This window comes from Struthio camelus, chromosome 17, assembly GCF_040807025.1.
Source record: "Struthio camelus isolate bStrCam1 chromosome 17, bStrCam1.hap1, whole genome shotgun sequence".
Taxonomy (NCBI): Eukaryota; Metazoa; Chordata; class Aves; order Struthioniformes; family Struthionidae; genus Struthio; species Struthio camelus.
The window spans coordinates 13,738,432-13,758,483 of NC_090958.1; the positions used below are offsets into that span (position 1 = coordinate 13,738,432).

The following is a 20,052-nucleotide window of genomic DNA, read 5'->3' on the forward strand; positions in this document are numbered from 1 at the left end:
GGTGACTAGAGAATAGAAAGACATATTTTTGACAAGGAAGGAAACGGTAATTTTTAGTGTGTTTTTTAGTTATTAATAGATACTTTATAGAAACTTCTAGACTGCATGAGGACGACATTTGTGTACAGTAGTGCTTTGGGGTAAGAGGATGTCTTGTAATATTACACTAAATACAGATTGCAGGCAAATTCAAAAGCTCTTGATTTTTTTTTATTCTGATGTAGAACCAGAAATTGGGAGGTTTTGTAAAAATGTGTAACAACAAACGATTTCCTGCCCAGATCTGCTGTGCTTACTCAGAAGGTAGCACTGTTGCTGCTTCTGAGTTCACGTTTTCATACGCGGCAAAGGCCGTGCCAAGCCCTGCAGCGCTCTCAGCGCGGGGAGCCTCCGAGTCCCTCCTCAGCCGGAGGGCATCCGACTGCATGACCGTTGTAAGTGTGTTTGCTGTACATCAGTGTGCTCAGTGGGCTATTTTGAAGACATCCATTTTATGTGTTTCCAGTCTGTTTCACGGTAACTTCTAATGCAGATTTCCCGGTAAAGCTGACTTGATTTCCATTTAGGTGTGCGGTGTTCTGCTCCTACTGATTTGTATGGTTTCCAAATAACTCTGACATCACACGTGAGGAGCTCTAATTTTTGTCAAAAGAAGATGCAGTAAATACAGCTCTGAGCTCTGTTCTGAGAACAGTTACTGGGTGAACTGGGAGGAGTATGTGGAAGAACCTTAGCTGCAAATATTAGGAGTCAGTTACTATATCTGTATTCTCCTCTTGAATATAAAACACGGATTAGTCTCAGCAGACTGCTCTGCGTTTCCGCCAGGCATTTCTCCACTTGGCAACAGTTTGGCCTGTTGTTCCCCTGTGTTACTGGTGGATCAGCGCTAACGGATGGGAACGGTGGCGGAAGAATTGCCAGGCTGCTATTTGAAGACTAAGCTAAAATGCCCAGATTTCTGCCATATCCTGGCTTATAAAACGTGAGCCCAAAGGCTTCCATTCTGAATTCGAGAGATGCGTGCACATCACTAAGGCAATAAATGTTCTCCAACAGTGATATGACTGTTAGTTTTCTTGGAGGTGAATTCCATTGTGTGCTTTCTGTAATCAAACTAGCGCTTGCCGTACAAAGATATGAAAAGTACACTTGCCCTGTCTGCCATCTCTTATAAAGCAATGGTAAAAGCGAGAAAAGTTCAAAACCTGTTTTCATTGTACTCAATCTATTCTTTTTCTTAAAGATGCTCGTTATTATAATTTCTAGTGTCCAACTTAAGATAGGCAACTTTTTGTGGCCAGTGCATATTTTGCTCCAGTTCTGTATAATCTCAAGGCAGCTAAATAAAGAGACATGCCATAGCCGTAGGGTGTGTTTTGTTCATTGTGTGCTGCACGTGGCTGCAGCTGTTCAGCTGCAGTAAGAGGGCAGGACTTGTCCCAGGGCCTGTGGGGTCCCCTCTCGAGAGGAGCTTTTTGGCAGGGAGGCAGCTGAGCCCCTCGGAGCAGGGCAGGGAGCTGGCAGTGTGGTAGCAACCCCTGAGGAAGGCAGGGTCTCGCAGGGGCAGAAAGAAGGAGGCTTTCTGAGGAGGTGACAGTAAATCTTGTGGACGTGCAAGTTGCTGCCAGGCTGAAAGCAATGCTGAGGAGAAGGATTTGGCTGATCTGGATGGTGGACAGTGGCAGTTTGTAAACAAGCCCTTTTTTTCTGTTTTGCTCTGATTTTCTCTGTTGAAAATTTTGTGCTCAGAGGAGAGCTGGCTAGAGAGAAATTGAGGCAGGGGGTCTGGCTGGGGATGGCGTGCCTGACAGGTACTGCTGTGTTTGAGCTGCTCGCTGAGGTAGGTTGTTCAGGCCTCTGGAGACCACCTCAAAGGAGAACCAAGCATGTTGGTTCGGTGTGAGAGGGGCTGCAAGACCTCATCTCTGTTTTGCGATGTGTGTGGTTGCCTTTCCTGTCAGGGTGGTGGGGTCTGAAAGCAAGGCCCTCATCCTGAGAGAGTCACAAGGGACGGTGTGGAGACAGAGGGCCAGGGAAGGAGGGACTTAAAAGGGATGTGCCCCTCTGTACGAGGCAAGCTTGGTTTTTAGTATCAGTCTTTCGGGTTGCTCTTTGTGCGGGCCTCTGGGAACTGTTGTTTAGGGTTAGCTTAATCAGCAGCTTAGAAGACTTACAGAGCATGAGCTGGGGCCAAATCCCAGTGCTGAGGATGAGTCCTCCTTGGTTGGGCAGTGACAATTCTCATTTATTTTGTATCAGTGAAGCTCGGGCACCTCAGCCTTTGACCTGAAATACTGACATGATTTACAGCTGTCTGGAGCTGTGGTGTTTATTACACTGAGGATATAAGACAAATCAGTCATCCTTAAGGTTTTGTTGTCTGACCTTGTCTCTACCACTCTGGCAGGGAAGAGGTTCAGCAATTCCAGGCTATCTTAAGGTGTGAAATGAGATTTAGGTGGACTTTGGGGGGGGGGGGGGGGGGTTATTTGGTTTTTTTTCTGTTTGTTTTCTGTTACTGTTTTTTTACTAGTGAGGCAGGACTCAAGGGGGGCAGAGAGTCCTCTCTCAGAACAGGAGATGTATTTGTCTCTCTCTCAAGTCATGCTTGGTTTTTACTGTTCTTATGATCTTATATAGGATGATACCATACAAAAAAGCCAGAGAGCAGAAGAGTCATTAGGCCTCACTTACAATTATTGTGCGCTAGCTAGTTCTTACACACTGTGAGAACTGTCATCTGTAATGATAGTGTAGCTGTTAAGGAAAGAAAGAAAGTCATAACTAAGAATGTCTTTTCTAATAATGACTTATCTACAAATATTTTACAGAATAGTTTTTCTACAGTAGCTTCCCAGCTATTTGGCAGTGAGTATATGCACGTCCTCTGCATAACTTGCAGCAATAACAGGTTATAGTGCAATTCTGAGAAACACCACAAAAAAGGCCAGAAGAATAATGAGAACACTTCTAAGAAAAGGGTGGCAGTGGTCCAGTAAGGACCTCTAGGATAAGATTGACCAGTAATGAGAATAAGGGTAAATTTGGCAAGCTATGAGAATAGCGCATTGCTGGAAATACTGCAGCTGAGATGAAATCCGGAACAGTTCAGTGTTGAATCCTAAACACTTCAGTGTGTGCTCTAAAACATTCAGATTACTTTTCTTCTTGTTCCAAGTGTCAGTTGTTTCCCTGACATTGTGACTAGATTCCAACCTTAGCAAATTAAAACCTCAGTACCTCACTTTTCCTCCTCAGTATTCCTTAGCTACGTACTTTTCAGAAAATAGTTATGTAGTATTATTCTGCATTTGCAATTAGCATCTTGTGCCAGCCAAAAAAAGATTATCATCTTTTTAGCATTTTTGATCAGTTTTCCAGATGTTTCTTTGACAAGGGGAAGCCAAGTAAAATAGCTACTATTTTATGTGCAGGAAGGTGCCCTGTGGTCTTCCAGTAAATTAAACCACTACACGATTAATGCTCACAGTCAACAAAAATTCAGTTCATCTAGATGTGAATGTGCAGCATGAAGTTAAAGGACACCTTGCTCCTGCAGCTCTCATTTCTTTTCTTGAGCAGAAAAAAAATCAGAGTGCTCTGTTAAGTTATCAATAGAGCTGCTGACCTACGTATGGAAATAAAGGGACTACTTTAATGAGTTATCGTTTTTAGGAAGTTAACTATTTGTGAGAATTATGAATAATTCAGAAACTTCTATCAGTGCTTTAAATAAATAGTGCAGAGTTTCCCTAGAGATCTTTTATGGTCAGAGTAAGTAGGAAAGATTTATAGCAGCTTAGAAAGTACTGAACAGGAAGCACTTTGGTATAAATGCCTGAAGCACTATATGCAGTGAGCAACACAGGTTAATGAGCATTACCTTCAATTTTCGAAGACGCTGTATAGAAAGTACAAGCTATTGCAGAATTGGTTATGTGGAACGTCAGAGTAGTTGCTGCTAGTTTCTTTCAGAAAATCTGTGGATGAGCTGGCATAATGACTAAGCTCTAGGAGAGACAGCAGATCTTATTAATTCATCACAAAAAGGAGGAGTGATCTGCTTAAAAAAGACTTGAGCTTGCAGTCTGAAACTTTATCCAGAATCCTTGCTTTACCTTTAAGACAGGTAGACATCTGTTGGAATTTACATGATTATGGTAGAAATTGTCCAAAACCTTTGTCAATAACTAATCCCTTCAATATGTGTTTTAAGGGTTTATTGTCCTTCATTAGCACCATCCATGTATCGTGAGTAGTCATTAAGTAAAACGTAGAACACAAATAGGAAGGTGAAATTCAGCTTTAATCAGTTTGGGGTGTTGTGCCTTGTGTTACAATTCAGGATTCTTTTCCCCAAGAGCTAGATTATCAAATGAACTGCAAGCTTATCTGAAAAAATACTTCTAGGTCTTGTTCACTTGATGAACTTCCTTGTGTTTAAAGGGAGGGTCTTATTTACAGAGCTGTTTTGCAAGAACCTTTAAAATAAGCATAACAAAACCCTTAATGGAGAGTAGCAGAAACGCTGTATGAACTAAAATGAAGGTAGGCAGCTATCTTTGAGCTCTTGTGGGAGACAGAGAGAGAGAGAGATTAAATCCTTCCATCGGTGAGGAATTTGTTGATCCTTGTTTAGGAAGCTCCTGCTGAGGGATATGTTAATTTTCTTTGCCACAGGTAGTAGGTAAAAAATCTTGAGTGATATAAATCACGTTAGTTCTTCTGCAGATCTGTCCTTCTCTTATTTAAAAACTTAATGCACACTTCTCTTCTGTTATGAATTAATTTGCACATGGAAACACGGTCAAATCAGAAAGATACTCTGCTGGAATATAAAGACTACGACAGGGGTTTTGACACTTTAGTCATTTGGATCTGCTTGAAAATGTCAGCTTTAACTCTTGTGCATTAGTTTCCCATATGTCATTTTCTTCCTTTGTTAAGCACTTATCCTATTCATAAAGTTATGTGTTCAGTTCAGTTTATGTGTATTCATTATCTGTTTTATTTCAGTGAACCAATTTATATTTACAAACCTAAGCACATACAGAACCAACTGATGAATCAGGGTCTGAGATACATAGATGGAGGTAAAAATGCTAAGTATTTATTTGATGATATTTGATGATAGCCTGATTTGATGAGACAAACTTAAGTACCCAAGTTAATAGATAAATAGTTGCTCAAGTGGAAAAAGTGTGTTTTAAAAATAATAATCATGAGCTATGAATTTTGATGTGCTAATAATACAAGGCATAATTTTAAAAAGTTTTAGCAATTTGATTCATTACTTTGTGGCGTGAAGATCAATGTGATGCTTAGTCTCATAAATTATTAGAACAGGTTTCTTTCCTTTCCAGGATGTTTCTGGGTAGAACTCTAAGCAAAGGGTAATGAAGAACCTGCCGTATTTTTTCACTCAAAAGTCAGCAGATTATAAATCTGCTGTAAGAATCCTGCATAAATCTCCTTCATTTGATCTGACAGTCTTCCCTCATATTCAAATCATATTCAATATAGATGGTTTACTGAAGCTCTAAACTTAATTGACAAGCTCAGTAATTTATGCAGTAAGTTGTCCAAGAGTGTAATACTGAAGGGGAATACAGTGGTCTATCTGGCTTTGCTTGATGTTTGATTTAAAAGCCTTATTTGGCTGGTCCAAGGTTATTCTGAAGTTGGAACAATGATTTAAAAATTAATATAAATGAAACGCTCATAAAGGCAGGAAATGTCAGGAACAAAAGTGACAGAAGGGATGAAAAGATTTGTTTTGTTTTGTTGCCAAACGGTTTGGTTTCTCCCTTTTCTCCCTTTTCCAGTCTCCAGCTGTTCAACTCTTTTGAAAGCTTTTCCTAAACTGGAGTTGGACTTGATTTTCTGGAAATGACAATACAGTTTATTTTGTTTAGCTGAGTCACTCTTTATCCACCTTGGGAACTCTTCTGGTGGATGAGTTGGAGACTAAGCATCTTATAGGACAGACCAGACTCTTCCATTTGTTATCTGTTCTTCATTTTGTCATCTTAGCTTCAGCAAAGATATATTTAGACAATGCACTTTGTTCAAAATCCAGCACATACAAGGATAGCTATCTGAGGCATTAATTTGGCAGCCAGAAGTGCACACGTGTTCTATCAGGTCACGACTGAATTCTTAAATGCAGCAAACTTGAGAAAAATAGCTGAGTAGATCTTGCCAGTCTTTTTACCTGTTTTTTTCTGAGAGTTTAGTATTTGGAAACTCAAAATTCTCTTGTTTAAGTAGCAGGTTTAAACTATGGGGTTTAAACTGTAAAATATCAGGTTAGCTGGTTCAGTGGCAGTGTCTAAAGAATATAAATGCTTGATTGACGTAGAAGGTGGATGTAAGGAGCCTATGGGAAAAAGTATTTACTCATTGGATGATTGAGAATGTACTGTTTAAACCTTTTTGGATTATGGTAGTCAAATATAGTACTTTACAGTGAGTATATTGTCCTCTAGAGAATGTGGCTTCCCATTCCCAATCAGGTTGATGAACATAATTAAAATGTAAATAAAGGAAATCTCACTGAAGAGTTGATTATCTCATCTCACGTGAGGCAGCTGACAAAGGACCGTAACTGAAGCAGTGCTAAAAATGCTTCTATGAGTCACTGGAAGGATTCTCATATTTAAGGATAAAAAAGGAAAAAAAGGCACTTGCATAACAAAGATATAGCATGAATCCTCCGAGAAAATCGGTACATTGGTCCAATTAAGCACCAATTAAGACTTTAAAATGATTATTTTTTAATATAATAAAAATAAAATAGATGCCTTACAAAACCCTAGTTTAGACAATAAAACAGATTCAGTGCTTTGTGAAGTGCTTTTCTTGTTAGGAGATATTTTGATCCCTTTCTGAAAAACTTGCAGCAACTATTGAAGAGTTTGCCATGTTCTTTCTTACTTTTTGTACTTACCTCAAATGATTGAATTAAATTTCATTCACACTACTGAGGCCTGGAGGTTTTTTTTTTTTTTTCATTTTCATTCATTCCTTTCAGTATGACGTGTGAGATAATATTTCTTTCACTTTTTGCATTCTCCTTAAATTGTAAAAATATGGTTGAATATGGTGTTTAAATTCACAAAAAGCTGCTTTTTGAAATGATAAGAGTCACATCAAAAAAACTAAGTACTTTTGAGGAAGGCTTTAAAGATTTCTAAAAAAAGATGCTCTAACTCGCATTGATTTTTTTTTTTTTTAAGTTCAGAATCTTAAATTAAAAACACCCACTTTTTGAAATAGCTTACTCTACCGAAGTGTGTTGTTCAGTACACAACACACACATTCTAGCAATCTATTAGTGGGTAGTTGTGATGTATCCTGACTTTCCAGTGATGACTGGGAAGACTCTCTATTTCGTGTTAAAACCAGGAGTTCGGTTCCCGATAGGGAAATGGAGCATTCTGAGATTAGTTTGGCAGGCAATAAAAGATGCTTCTGCAGATGAGAGTTGGGAATAGAGTGCTTACATGTGATATTTGCATTTGGCCCACAAACACTAGAAAAGAATGATCTCAGGAAGCAATTTGACCGTTTGTAAGTATGGTGAGAAAATCTAATCTATTCTGAAACAAACTATGTCAGTCTCTGCCAGCTGTGCTACAGTTCCTTCTAGCAGCAATTAGATCATCTGTCTAATCTACAGAGCTCAGGCTATTGCATTTCATTCAATAGTTCCCGTGTTGTGTCCAGTAGCTCATGTTTGACCAAAGCCTATATAATGTTAATTTTGAAGGGATGGCAAGATTCTCATTCTGGGCTTTCTCCTTACCGTTAAGCGTTTCCATTCCTTCGTCCGTTTTCCCCTTTACAATTCTGCAGAATACAATGAGGAGCATGCGAATGGTTACAAGGAAACATGAACTGAAGTCTAACGCTTGTCCCTTGGACACTGGATCTGTGTAGAGTACTTTGCAGCCAGATGCAAACTCTTTCTTTTTTTCCCACGCTCCACAAAACACTGTGGGCCCACAGTCAGTGCAGAGCTGAATCTGCACAAGTAAAGCCTGTAGGGGAGCAGCGTGCCATGGGGTTGGGTGCAGTGCTTCACCAGCACAGTTCTGTGGCTTCCAGCCAGCCTAATCCGCAGGCAGAACCAGCTCGTTCCTGCTGGCAAAAGGCTAGCAGGCTCACTTATCCTTATCCGTACGTTTTTATGTCTAGTCTCCTTCCTACTCTGAGCTAAGTATATAGAGGTATCCTTATGAGGGACCAGGCTTGTGGTTTTTGAGGCTGGTATACGTTTGCCAAAAGCACAGTAGGCTTGAGCAATTATTCTAATTAGATTACTGTTAAATCTTTAAAAATATGATATTAAAACTTAGTATCATGTTGATTGGCTCATTGATGTGATCTATCTGAAAGTAAATGTGATTTATGATTAACTGTGTGAATACCAGTAACTTGTAAACACCTGCTTTGAATCACTCATGCTTTGAAAAACCTATTGTACAAAAATTAGTGTACGCTTTCAAATACCTGAGAAATTGGAAATCTGCACATAAGCAATAGATGTGTAGAAAAGTACAGAAACTCAGTGAATAAATTATTGTTATTAAAAATTGAACAAATATTGCCTGAAGAGTGGGATTGAACAGTCAGCCTTTTGTGGAATATCCTGAATAATGTAAAATATAAAGGAACTTTTCTTAAACTCAGGGCAAATTAGGATAAGAGTTACATCACGTGCAATGAGCTCAACAAATTATGAAAGAGAGTAGAGATTTATCATGAATTTCTTTACCTGAATATATTCACTGTGACCTTCCTGAACCATAAATGGAAGGTGACAGTTTGCTAAGTACAGCATTTCACTTGTTATTTAGCCTGTTATTTTTCATCAGTTTTTCATACACCATACATGGGAAATAAGTGGAGAAAGTGGTGTAGAAGTTATTAGAATCATCAGCTGTTGTTAGTTAGTAAAGGCTAAAACAATTTGGAAGTGGCTGCTAGAGATTTTTTTTCCCATCTTTTTAATACAATATATTCCCACTGACATTATTTTTCAGGTTTTATTAAAAACATGTCACAGCAAGAAATCCTTCTCCTGTGTCCCAGATCATGTAGCTGCAGTTACCAGGTAGGCTGCTTAGTTTTGTTTTAAGTATTTGGAGGTGTTCCAACACTAGCCTCCATTTTCACTGTTAGACTTGGCTTTCGTTGAAACTGAGTCCTCTTGCAAAAGTTCTTAAGGAAGATTCAGTCTTTTACTTTGTTCTTCCTTCTTGCTGATGAGGCACTGAGTATGGAATGCCTCTTAAAATGGCTTTTGAATGCTCTTCTACACTGGCACAACTGTGTATTAGAACAAATTCCATTGTGTAGCTGTATAAATGTGGTTTCTTTTTTAAAGATTATAAGTCTATCTCCATAGGTAGAATGTTGTACTAGCAAAAGTAGAGGGCTGGGTTCAAAAAATCCCTGAAATTTAAACTCAATTTTAAAATCCCATTGCTATTATGGGGACATAAGGATGTACATAATTGCTCTTCTGGATAAAGGATGCTTTCCTTAATTGGGTTTGTGTGTTTGAGGAAACTTCAGACAAATGTGGTCATCCCCTGATATATTTTCTCTGCAGAGGATTGATTGACACAATACATGTTGGAGGTCTTGTTCGAACTGAAAATGGAGCCTGTTCTTGAAAATGACTTGAGGATAGAAATTAGATACCATCTTAGACATCTAATACTAATTCATCGGGTGAATGGGAGAAAGAGGGAAAGATGAATTCTTTTTGCTATGCACGTTGCACCTAACACATCTATTTAATTTGATGCATTTATGAATCAAAAAAGGTGAATTGGAAAAGCTGCGTTAGAGTCCAAAAATTATTTGCACCTAAATTATTTCTATCTAATATAAACTAGGTATATAAACTAAGAATAGGGCCATGTCTGTCTGTACTTTATGAAATACAGCAGCAAACAGTTCCTGCCCCAAATAATTTAGAGATGATAATCACAGCTTGTAAAACTGAGCTGTCTTTAAAACTGACTGACTTAGGAACTGCCAAGAATGCAGTAGTACATGCTACAGAGTATATCCAGGAATCTTGGTAAATATTCAGCTTTACATTATTTGGCTTGGATGTTATTAGCACCATTGCAATAGTAGTACCGACAGTGTGAACTTATTGCTGTCTCCGATGCATCTGAAAAACTGTAGTCACCAGAGAGTAGAGACATGAAAGTGGCAAAGCGTGCCAGTCTCTGATCATATGACTGTCTCAGTTTAAGACTTCCACCACCTTCCTTGACCTCCCAGTCCGATTCTTGCTGTGCTTTCTGGTTTTGAAATATCAGACCACGCATCAAGCATCAAACTATTCCCTCTCTCCCCCCGCCACCAGGAACTGGGACTTCAGTAAGTACAAGTATTGAGAAATTATAAAACTAAAAGTTGATGACAGACAGCATGAGAAAGAAAGAAATACTATTACTCCTATTTTACAGAAGAGCAGCAGATGCACAGAAATTGGGCTACTTGCTAAAGATCACAAAAGAGCCTGCAGCAGAGATCCAGGCAAATTTCTTCTTGCTGTATTAGCTCTGCGACTACAGATTGAAAGGGCAACGTAGGTCCCATCAGAGGTCTCAGCATACACTTAAAATGTTAAAAAAAAATTTTAATACAGTTTTGCTCCAAGCTCTCCAGGTAGCAGAACCTCAACTATGACTTAATTAGGGATTTTGTTGCTTTTTATTAGCTGTCAGGGTGAAACAGGTATTATAATCTACGGCAATCCTAAACAAGTCAGATGGTGATCAATTTCTAAACAAATTAGCATCAGTACTATCAAGAGGTTAGAAAGAAACATCTCTGAGAAACAGTGTATGCTTTCTTATCGTGCAGTCCCAGGACAGAAGATACAGAGCACAGAAATCAAAACATAATTTAGACCTTGATCAAGAACATCATTGTCATTTAGCTATGCTCACTGAGAGTCAAAGAGCAAAGAACTCGTCCATATTTCTTTAAGCTGAAATTGTTTTCTTCCAGTATATGACTAGAAACTTATTCAAGTATATTGCTTTACTGGCATATAATTCATGTGCTGACATTATTTCTGTTCTAAAAAAGTTAGTAAGCAAAAATCATTCCATAAATTACTTTTTCCTAGTAACATTTTTGGCACAGCTTATTAAGAAAACTTGGATTAATGGTCCAGGAAATTGGAAGCTAAATGTTCATAAATGTTGATAAATGAGAACTTTGTAACAAATTTTTTTAGTGAGGTTCATAGGAGAATTCTTACTAACTCATACTGTTAATGCTACATCAACATGTAGCAGAAATCCACTTCCCAATTCAAGAAATGGTCAAAACCCTAGCCTACCCTATCCTGTCTGTGCTTGAAACTTGACAGGTGAGGCAGGCAGTCCAGAAGTAGTTAATATCTGAAGAACTGCTTGGGGTAAAAAGGGAATCTTTCCGTTAGGAATAATTTGTGAATTGAAAGTGTCAATGAGCAAGTTGTTTGAAAAGGTTGTCTGTTTAATAGAGTAAGTGCTACAAATAATGAAGTTTCACAAACTGTTTACACATTCATGGCACAACACTGCAGAGGTTTGGTAGAAGCTGTGTAGAAGCTTTATTGGAAACAATAGCAACTCTTGTGTTAAGTTGTGCTCCTGCTTTAACTGAAGATAATTATGTAAATAACTTGTATCGTTGTTCTTGGATGTTAAGGCAGCACTGCAATGCAATAGAAAAGATTCTAATCACTACATCTAATTACACTGAAATGAGAATTACTGAAAATCTCTAAGTGCTAATTATTCTTTTTATTATATTTAAAGCAATCAAAGCAAGAGTTGCCATGTTCATAGTCTAATATAAAGAAGTCTGGTGTAGGGAATAGCTAAGAACTTTGAACCTATTGAAGCTTTGGTGTTGTAATGTTTTGCATTCTTCTTTTCACCCAGAAGCCTCTAGGACAAACACTTTTATCTTAATAATTGGTTCATGTTTTAAAAAGTCATAACTTGATACAAGGCTTCCATATCTTGTTAAAATTAGCTCTGTATTTTCTCAACTTGGCTTTATATGACTTTATACTAGTTATACATGGTCTGGGTAATTGCTTACTCTTTGCTAATATGGTTATAAGCTAGAAAATTTGCGAGTTGCTCTTATAAAAGAGGACCTGTTTGAAATGAGGACGCAGTTGGGCTGAACATCCTGTGCAGACAGTTATATGCAGTTATTGCCTGTAAGAGCCGTCTAATTATAGTTAGCGTCTTACCAAACGTTGTTCTGAACAATTACAACTACTATAAAACCATGCTATAATCCAAGTTAAGTACCCGCACACTGATAGAAAACTATTGTGTTCAATTCTAAAATAAAATTCTAAAAAGATTAATTTCTCTGAACAACTGAAACAGGTAAATTGGTGAAGCAGAGACTCAGCAAGGAGTAACCCTCTAAACAGATATATAATTTTTCAGAGGAGATCTTATGCTTCTCTTCAGAGATCTCCCCTGTCATTTGAGCTTACAGAAAGAAAAACGTTAGGGGCTATCAAGAGACTTAGCCAGCAGGGAATAAGTCTGATAGGACTTTAGCCTTAACTGAGTCTACATTTCCTGACAAAAGAGCAGTATGGCAACTGCTCTGAGATGCAGCATAAAGCTCTGTTGAAAACCAGTGCTTTTTCTCTACAAGCATCTTCAGCAGTCTGTCACAGAATGAGGGATAGGGAAAAGGACCACGTTGCAGCTCTAGCGTAAGGAAACTGTACAGCATGGAGTATGCAGTTCCTCATGTGTGTTCTTCATTATTGCTGTTCCCAGCTTCCCTGAATACTTGACAGACTGTAATTTTCTTTTTTTTTCTTTCCTCTTTTATTTTTTTTTTTTTAGCTATTACCCTGAAAGTTCAGGATTTTTTTGTTCTTTTTATTTTTCTTCCTATACTACCTGAGACCCTTAGAAGGAAAATTTGCCATAGAACTTGCCCAGTCTTGCCTCTCTGTCCCTATTATACTAATTTCTCCATTTACTGGCAAATAGCACAATTCTTTGCAATTTTTCCATCTCTCTTATGGCTCTATTTTGGGTATAGACCACTGTTTTGAAAATCTCATGAAGCATATCATTGACTGAATTTGGACCCTGAAGCGTTAAAAGCGTTAGTGAGAACAACGTTAGCTAAAGACAGAGAGCAGGAGAGACAATTTATCTTTAAGAGTTTACAATAACTTATGTCCTGAATGGTTGCCCTGTTGCCTGTCCCCACCTATTTTTTACTGCAGAAGATAAGGAAGCAACTGTTTCCCAGTGGCCATTCTCTGCATATGACTACTGACATAATGATAACATCACAGTGAGAAGGAATGAAGTCCCATAACACACACAATCTCACAGTAGCCCTGATGTCACCAAGTGAGAGAATGATATATAACAAAATATTTGCCCCAGAGTTAGAATCTGGATCTGAACTCCTTGGAAAAGTTACATCTCTAATGGCAATATATTTCCCAGACTACTGATTTTTCTTCTTTAGCTTCTTGTCCTACCTCTTTAGAGCACAGTTTTCAAAGAGATGATTCTTAACGAAGCAGCACATTGTTCTGTCTCTCTCCTTCATTTTATTTTGAGGGATTGGTAGATTTATAATGATACTTTCATGAGGTTTTTGGTCTATTTTCCAAGTATAGAGCAGACAGATTTTGATCTGTCATAGAGCAGACAGATTTTGGTTGCTTAGCAGTAGTATTATAAATATCATATTTAGCTCTTTTGGCCAATTTTTTAAAGAGCTAAATATTTAGCTCTTTTTGGCTTTCACTGTTTAAGACCTGAGCCTAGGCAATGAAACTGCTGTTTTGGCTGCATGTGACTGCAGTATGGGTCCAGCTATTGATACCAAGATGGCTTGTTGTTAGGCACTTGGGTGAAAAGATTCAAATATCTGCCACCAGGCTGATGCCATACCAAAGAGAAATGATACCCTTTATTGTTGGGAATCTTTTCTTCCTTTTTGATTTTTGTCACAAATTCCAGTATTATCATCGCCCCTCTGTCAAACCATCTTTGTAATGTTTTTGTACCAGTGCTGCTTTCCTAGGTACTATTGCCACCATAAAAAAGATAAACTACAAAATACAGTATGTAGAAAACCCACAGAGCAGTAAAGCGAAATGAATTCACACAGGCAATTGAAAAAGAACAAAAATATGTAGACAGCACTGGAAGAACATTTCTCACAAAATAGTTATCCCATCTGTGTTGTCTGTTGTAGTCTCTAATGGAGACCTACAAAACACCTTTCAAAGGAATGCCTGGGAACTAAAATTTGTAACTACTGAATACTGAAACCCATAGACTCAACAGAATTATTGACTTTATGGTACATTATGATCTCCTTTCCCTGTGTAAGCCTGCACATTCTACAGGCTATAAGTTTTTCCCCACCCTTTCAAGTGTGAGATAACAGGCTTGCTTTTCTCTCTCAGATGGGAGATAAGCATTTCTCCTCATCCTCCCAACATCTCTGTCTCACTGCAACTCTTCCTGTTGGAAATTATCAAACATATTCTATTAAACTTCAAGCAATTGTTCTCAGCGTGTATTTAGCTTGAAAGTATGCTGCTGTCTGTTCAAAAATGAAGAAGGGCTTATGTACCTAAAGTATTTTTTTTGTTGTTTGAAAAATACTGGTTGGCCTCAGAAAAAGTATTACCTCTACATACAAATTTTGCCTTGGCTGCATCCTTAGAGTGTCATTGCTACAACAGCACTACCACTGCTTCTTTTTTTTTTTTTTTTTTTTTTTTTTTTTTTTTTAAAAGAGTCCTCTCTTTTCCATGGGTTTCCTGCTGCAGTTTGAGTTCTTAGCTCTTTGCAGCTTTTGCTGCTTGTGTAAGTCATTGTATCAGATCAAAAAAAGGAATTAAAGCAGGCAAATGTGTGCGTTATTGGAGGTGCTACTCTGAGAACCGCGAAGGGAAACAAAGGATAATAAAGGTTACTTTATCCGCAGTTGTGATGCAGCTACAGGATATTTGCTCCAATGAGAAAGTCTGACTCTATAAACTTAGCTTGCATCCTGGCTCAGACAGTAACTTCACAGTGTTGTGTGCTGTTGAAAAAGGCTGTTTTGCTTTCTCTCTCTTCAGGGAGAGTGCTTGTCTTCTTCCCTTGCTCTAACCCCAGCGCTTTCTGGTCTTTTCACTGAGCTATTTCAGCATGCCATGTCAGAAGAAAGATAACCACTTCCTCTGTCAAACTACACAGCCATTCCCTGTTAACTTCATGCTGATTTGCATTCTTTATCTTGCTTTGCTTTTCAGATTTAGCATTTTTAACACTTCTCAGTTAATTTCCTTTATAATAGCTTTTTAACATAGAAAGCAAATGATCTCTTTGGAAATGTTTAAAATCCTAATCCATCTGTATAAATCTCTCTTATTATGTAAGCATTTCCTAATGTCGATAGTTATTTTTAAAGCATTAACTTTTTGTGGCTTTCAAGGACTCTTAATTTGCATGTAGACATTTGGATCTGTTAAAATATACCATTTCAGTGCATGCTATTAGTGTTAGCAGCCTTTTAATCTGGAAGATGCAATTGTTCTATTCTGTGAAATGTGGAAGTAAGAAGCTCGCTAGCCATTTTACCAACTGGGAAATTTAGTATAGTGAACATATGTTAGCATGGCCACCTCTTCTGAAGCCATGACAAGTATGTTTTGGTAGAGTGTTTCTTTTAATTCCAGTGGAAGGAAGGTGACCAAATAAAAAACAGAAGTCAACAATTGGGAGCTGACCCTTCATTGTTTGGACCGTATAATCTATTATAAGTTCCTAAAACAACAGCAAAACCCTACAGATCCCCTCTCCAGGGAAATCTGATAGAATTGAATAGAAAGTTATGTTTTAAAGCTTTTATGAAGTTTAGCAAAGCATTATATTACTAACAAGCAATTTTAACAAAATTTAGAAAGTGTCTTTTTGCTAATAACATTCTGTTGGTTAAAATAGAAGTTGCTCTACTTTGAATAACATCTACAGAATGCTCCTGTTGTATGTATACTTAGTGCAAGCGTTCTTACAGGTGTTTATGTGTGCATGTGTGCATACTACTTGCAGAGGGCAGGATGTAATACAATCTAAAGAAAACTGCACTAACATGAAAATTTGTTATGAAGTATATGAATAGCTTATTTTATGCTTACTAAAATTTCTAGGTGTATGTATAATTACTCATATGTGTACTTTATTTCAGCTGAAGTGTATATGTAATCTCAGAGGAGAGTGTCGGGGATTTTCAGATAAGAAAGCAAACAAACAAAAAAGAGACTCCAATAGCTGCTGAAGGGTTCTGCTTTAGCAACAAAGAAAAAATGTGATATATTTACAAAATACTGTCAGGAAAGTCTGATTAGAACTAGGAAACCTTGAAATGCTCTGCTGATCAGTTCAATAAACCTCACTTGAGCTCAGAATAGTATTGGCTAGGAATTACTTCAGGTCTTAACTACAGCTGTTTTTTTTTTTCTTTTTTAATGAAACCTTAAGCATTTTTTTTCTGATGTTACAATTTAAGCTATAAATATGAATATGAACTTAGCAGAGCTTTGATTAGTACAAAAGGAAATGCAGAACCATCAGTGATACTAACCATGATTTCTTGCACTTCTGGTATTAGTCTACAGAGAAAAATGAAAGAAAAGCGGCTATCTTTTGGGATTAATGTAGACATGAACATTGCTGGTGAGAGAGAAAAGTATGATGTTGATGAAAGTGCTGTGTTTGTCTCCACAGAATTACAAGTCTTTATAGTTGAAGAACTGGAGAAAGTCAGGGAGAAGAAAGGGATAGAACAGGGATGGCCTTCACGCAGAGGAAGTTGTGACAGCTAGGTGGTTTAGTGGTGGCTGGGGAACCCCAATTGCAAAGCATGCAAACTGAGGCACTCGCAACGTAATTTAGAGGACAGTTTGTGTAGTAACATTTAACAGGATCTTATTTTTCACTCTGAAAGAATAATACATGGATACTAATGATGTCCTCAATACTGTCCTGGTTTTTATTTTTACAGTGTCTTTTTTTCTGTGTTACTGCATTTTTCATCCACTTGCTTATGCACAGAAGGCAATCAGCAATATATTCTCACTTGTCTTACGTTTTCTTGTACAGCTGATACCCCTATATCGTCATTCCCTGTAGAGGGCTTCTGCAAGCAAGAAAATAGGATCCTTGTACACTGCTCATGGTTGTCAGAATACTTGTCTGTTTAGAAAAAAGTATGCACGGTATTAATAGATGGTGCATATCACATCTAGAAGGCAGTATCTTGTTACCTGGTATTTACATTGTATTGCCCATTCTTGGCCTACAACATTACTTGTTCCATCAGAGATGATAATAACAAATTAATAACAAAATAATAACATAGGGTACAGCAGTAGGTGGTAGGTAATGCAGTACTAGGTGTAGGAAAAGTGTTGTCAGGTTAAAATATGGAGTTAAGATATTGAAATTGGACAGACGATATTGTAGGGTTAAAAAATTGCAGTGCAAAGATACTGATGATGTGGGTGGTGCTGTCTGTACAGCATTATTCCTTGATATTTAATAGTCCATAAGACATCTAAAGTGCTCTTTCATTTACCCCTTCCACACTGAATAATAAGCTCAGATGAATTTTTGAAGAAAGTCAAAATAAATTGAAAACATTTTTACACAAAGCCAGATACCAAGAATTCATTGCTGAAATATATGACTGAATCTATTTACTTAAGCTCTAAAAACTGCTTTTTGCCAAATCTAACATTAGAAAACACTTTGTCTAAGGATGTATAACCATTATATGTTTGACATATAGCTGTGACAATGTTCTTAGTAAAGGATTACGGCATCGCATTAAGCAGAGGAGAGCTACTTTAAGACCACAGTGTTAAGCCACCACAGTGACCTATGTAACAGCACAACTTATCTAACACGTTAAGGAGAAATTCAAGTTATTAAGCCTAGTTAAATCTATTTTGACAGGATTTTGCAATGTGTATCTAGAGGTTACCAGTTTTGATTTGAATTTGTCTAGCGCCTGCACCAAAGGCTACAGAAGTCATTGAGAAGATAACTGTTGAGCTTTGATGGTCTTTGGATCACGCTGATCTGCAGAGACAGATGCACACAGAAACATCAGCATAACAAATGGCAAAATACTTATTTTTGCAGCCATCCTGTTATCTGGCAGCTGTTCCATTAACATCTTTCTGAACCTACAAGACTGTGACCCAGTTAATGGCTTATAATGCAGATATGTAATTGTTGACTGTTTCCTGTTATGCAAAGTAATCTCTATGTTCTATTCACAGTCATTTAACTCTTCACTTTGCATTTCTGGAATAGAGTTCACACTCCAAAAGGCTTCTTCCTTTCATTCAGTGTTAATTCTCCTGGCTGCTGAAATGCCTATTTATAATCCTTCTAAGCTCTTTGAGAGATAGTTGTTTTGGATCTCTCCAAAGTGTTAGTGGGATTTGTTACTATGCCTTAGTTTGTGTAGATGCTCTGTTGACCAAATTTTCCTTTTGTTTTAAGCCAGTGTAAAAGGTAGGATATGCTAGTTGTCTCCTACATTGATAACTTCCTACACACAATGAGCTAACTATAACGAGGAAAGAATCTGAAGGAAGAGATCAAATGATTAGGGATAGCCGAGTTGTTTCAGCAAAAGGACTCACAGAATAAAGGCAAAGATCACTTTGTGACCTGAAGTTTTTATTAGCTGCAAAATTTCCCGTGAAAGTTAATCTGCATTTTCCTGTTAGTAGGTAACTAACATGTACAAGTGAAAAATGGTAACTGAACTGAATCACCTCAATTATTTTGAATAAAAAAATTGCAAGCCTTTGTATCTTTGTATTGCAAGCCTTTCGATATAATTGAAAATATACTATTTTGAAATCCTAGCAGAAAAAAAGGGAGATGCATGAACATTCTCTTCTCAGGAAGTGAACTATTGAACAAGTTCCAAAAGTGACATTTTGTCTGGATTTTGTGCAATGTCCTTTCTTGCTAATATAGCACAGTGAAAAATTGTTTTTTAAAATTTTTATACAGAACTGACAGACTTATCAGGCCTGGGGACTGCATACAGCAGGTGCACCTGTTTAAATTCCCTCTGTTTGTCGCAGTCCTTGTTTATTCAGATAGTGGTTAATTTTTTAGTGGTATATCAGCCTTGTATACTTGCGCAGTATGCATAATGGTAACATTTGCAAACTGTCAGATTCTGAGCTGAATTGGTTGTTGTCTTTGCAAATCATCTACCTTTTTTGAATAATTTCCTCCACAAAAGAACTTCAGAAATCCCTGAAGGTTTCTATAACACCAGGAATGGATTTAGTGTTGAGTAAGTAAATGCTCTTTGAAATGCGTGAAATAAGTTTATTTCAGTATATACGTTTCCGTAATTATGAAAGGCCTGCATATACAAATGAAATTAGTTTCGATCACTCACCTCAACCAATGCCAGCTTTGCGGAAGTGAATGCCCAAGTTTTGCTTCTGAAAGTTCCATCTTTCTTGCAAGCACTCGTATAGCATATGGTTTTGAAGTGTCTCCCTAACATCCTTAATCATGTCATGATTTATGTTCTTTGCATTGACCTCATGACTTCTTCTTTAGGTGCTTTATAAGATGACGTTGTGATACAGTGCAAGTGTTGTAACAGTACGTGGTGGCGCTAAGGAAAGAAAATTAGCTGCTCATTGTGCAGCGTCAGCTTTCTGTTTGCCTTGGGAACATTTTATTTGATTTATCAGTGGTGTTGGCACTACATACTACAAAATAATGAAAATTAAGCAGTTGACCTAGTTTTCCAGGAATCTGGATTTTGATTTTGATTCAGTAGTAGATTCTTTGCTCAGCAAATACATGCTTACATTCTGTAGACATTTATTATGGAAAAAAGCTTGGTCCAGAGGTAAAGGCATTAGCCTGAGGCTCATGGAGATACATTTCCTTATTCTGTCACAATATTTGTATGTGA

At 37.6% G+C, this 20,052-nt stretch overlaps 1 protein-coding gene across 7 annotated transcripts in view; it reads left to right on the forward strand.

Moving 5' to 3' along the window:
- The window catches only part of LOC138061431 (uncharacterized), a 345,010-nt gene that overhangs the window by 95,672 nt on the left and 229,286 nt on the right, over positions 1 to 20,052 (forward strand). Inside the window, exons 6-7 of one of the 7 annotated variants that reach the window (XM_068911646.1) lie at positions 5,020 to 5,096; positions 9,051 to 9,121. The exons of the other annotated variants lie outside the window; for them this stretch is intronic. Coding sequence (XP_068767747.1) covers positions 5,020 to 5,096; positions 9,051 to 9,121 — 148 coding nt within the window. The remainder of the gene's footprint in view (positions 1 to 5,019; positions 5,097 to 9,050; positions 9,122 to 20,052) is intronic. 7 annotated transcript variants of the gene reach the window in all.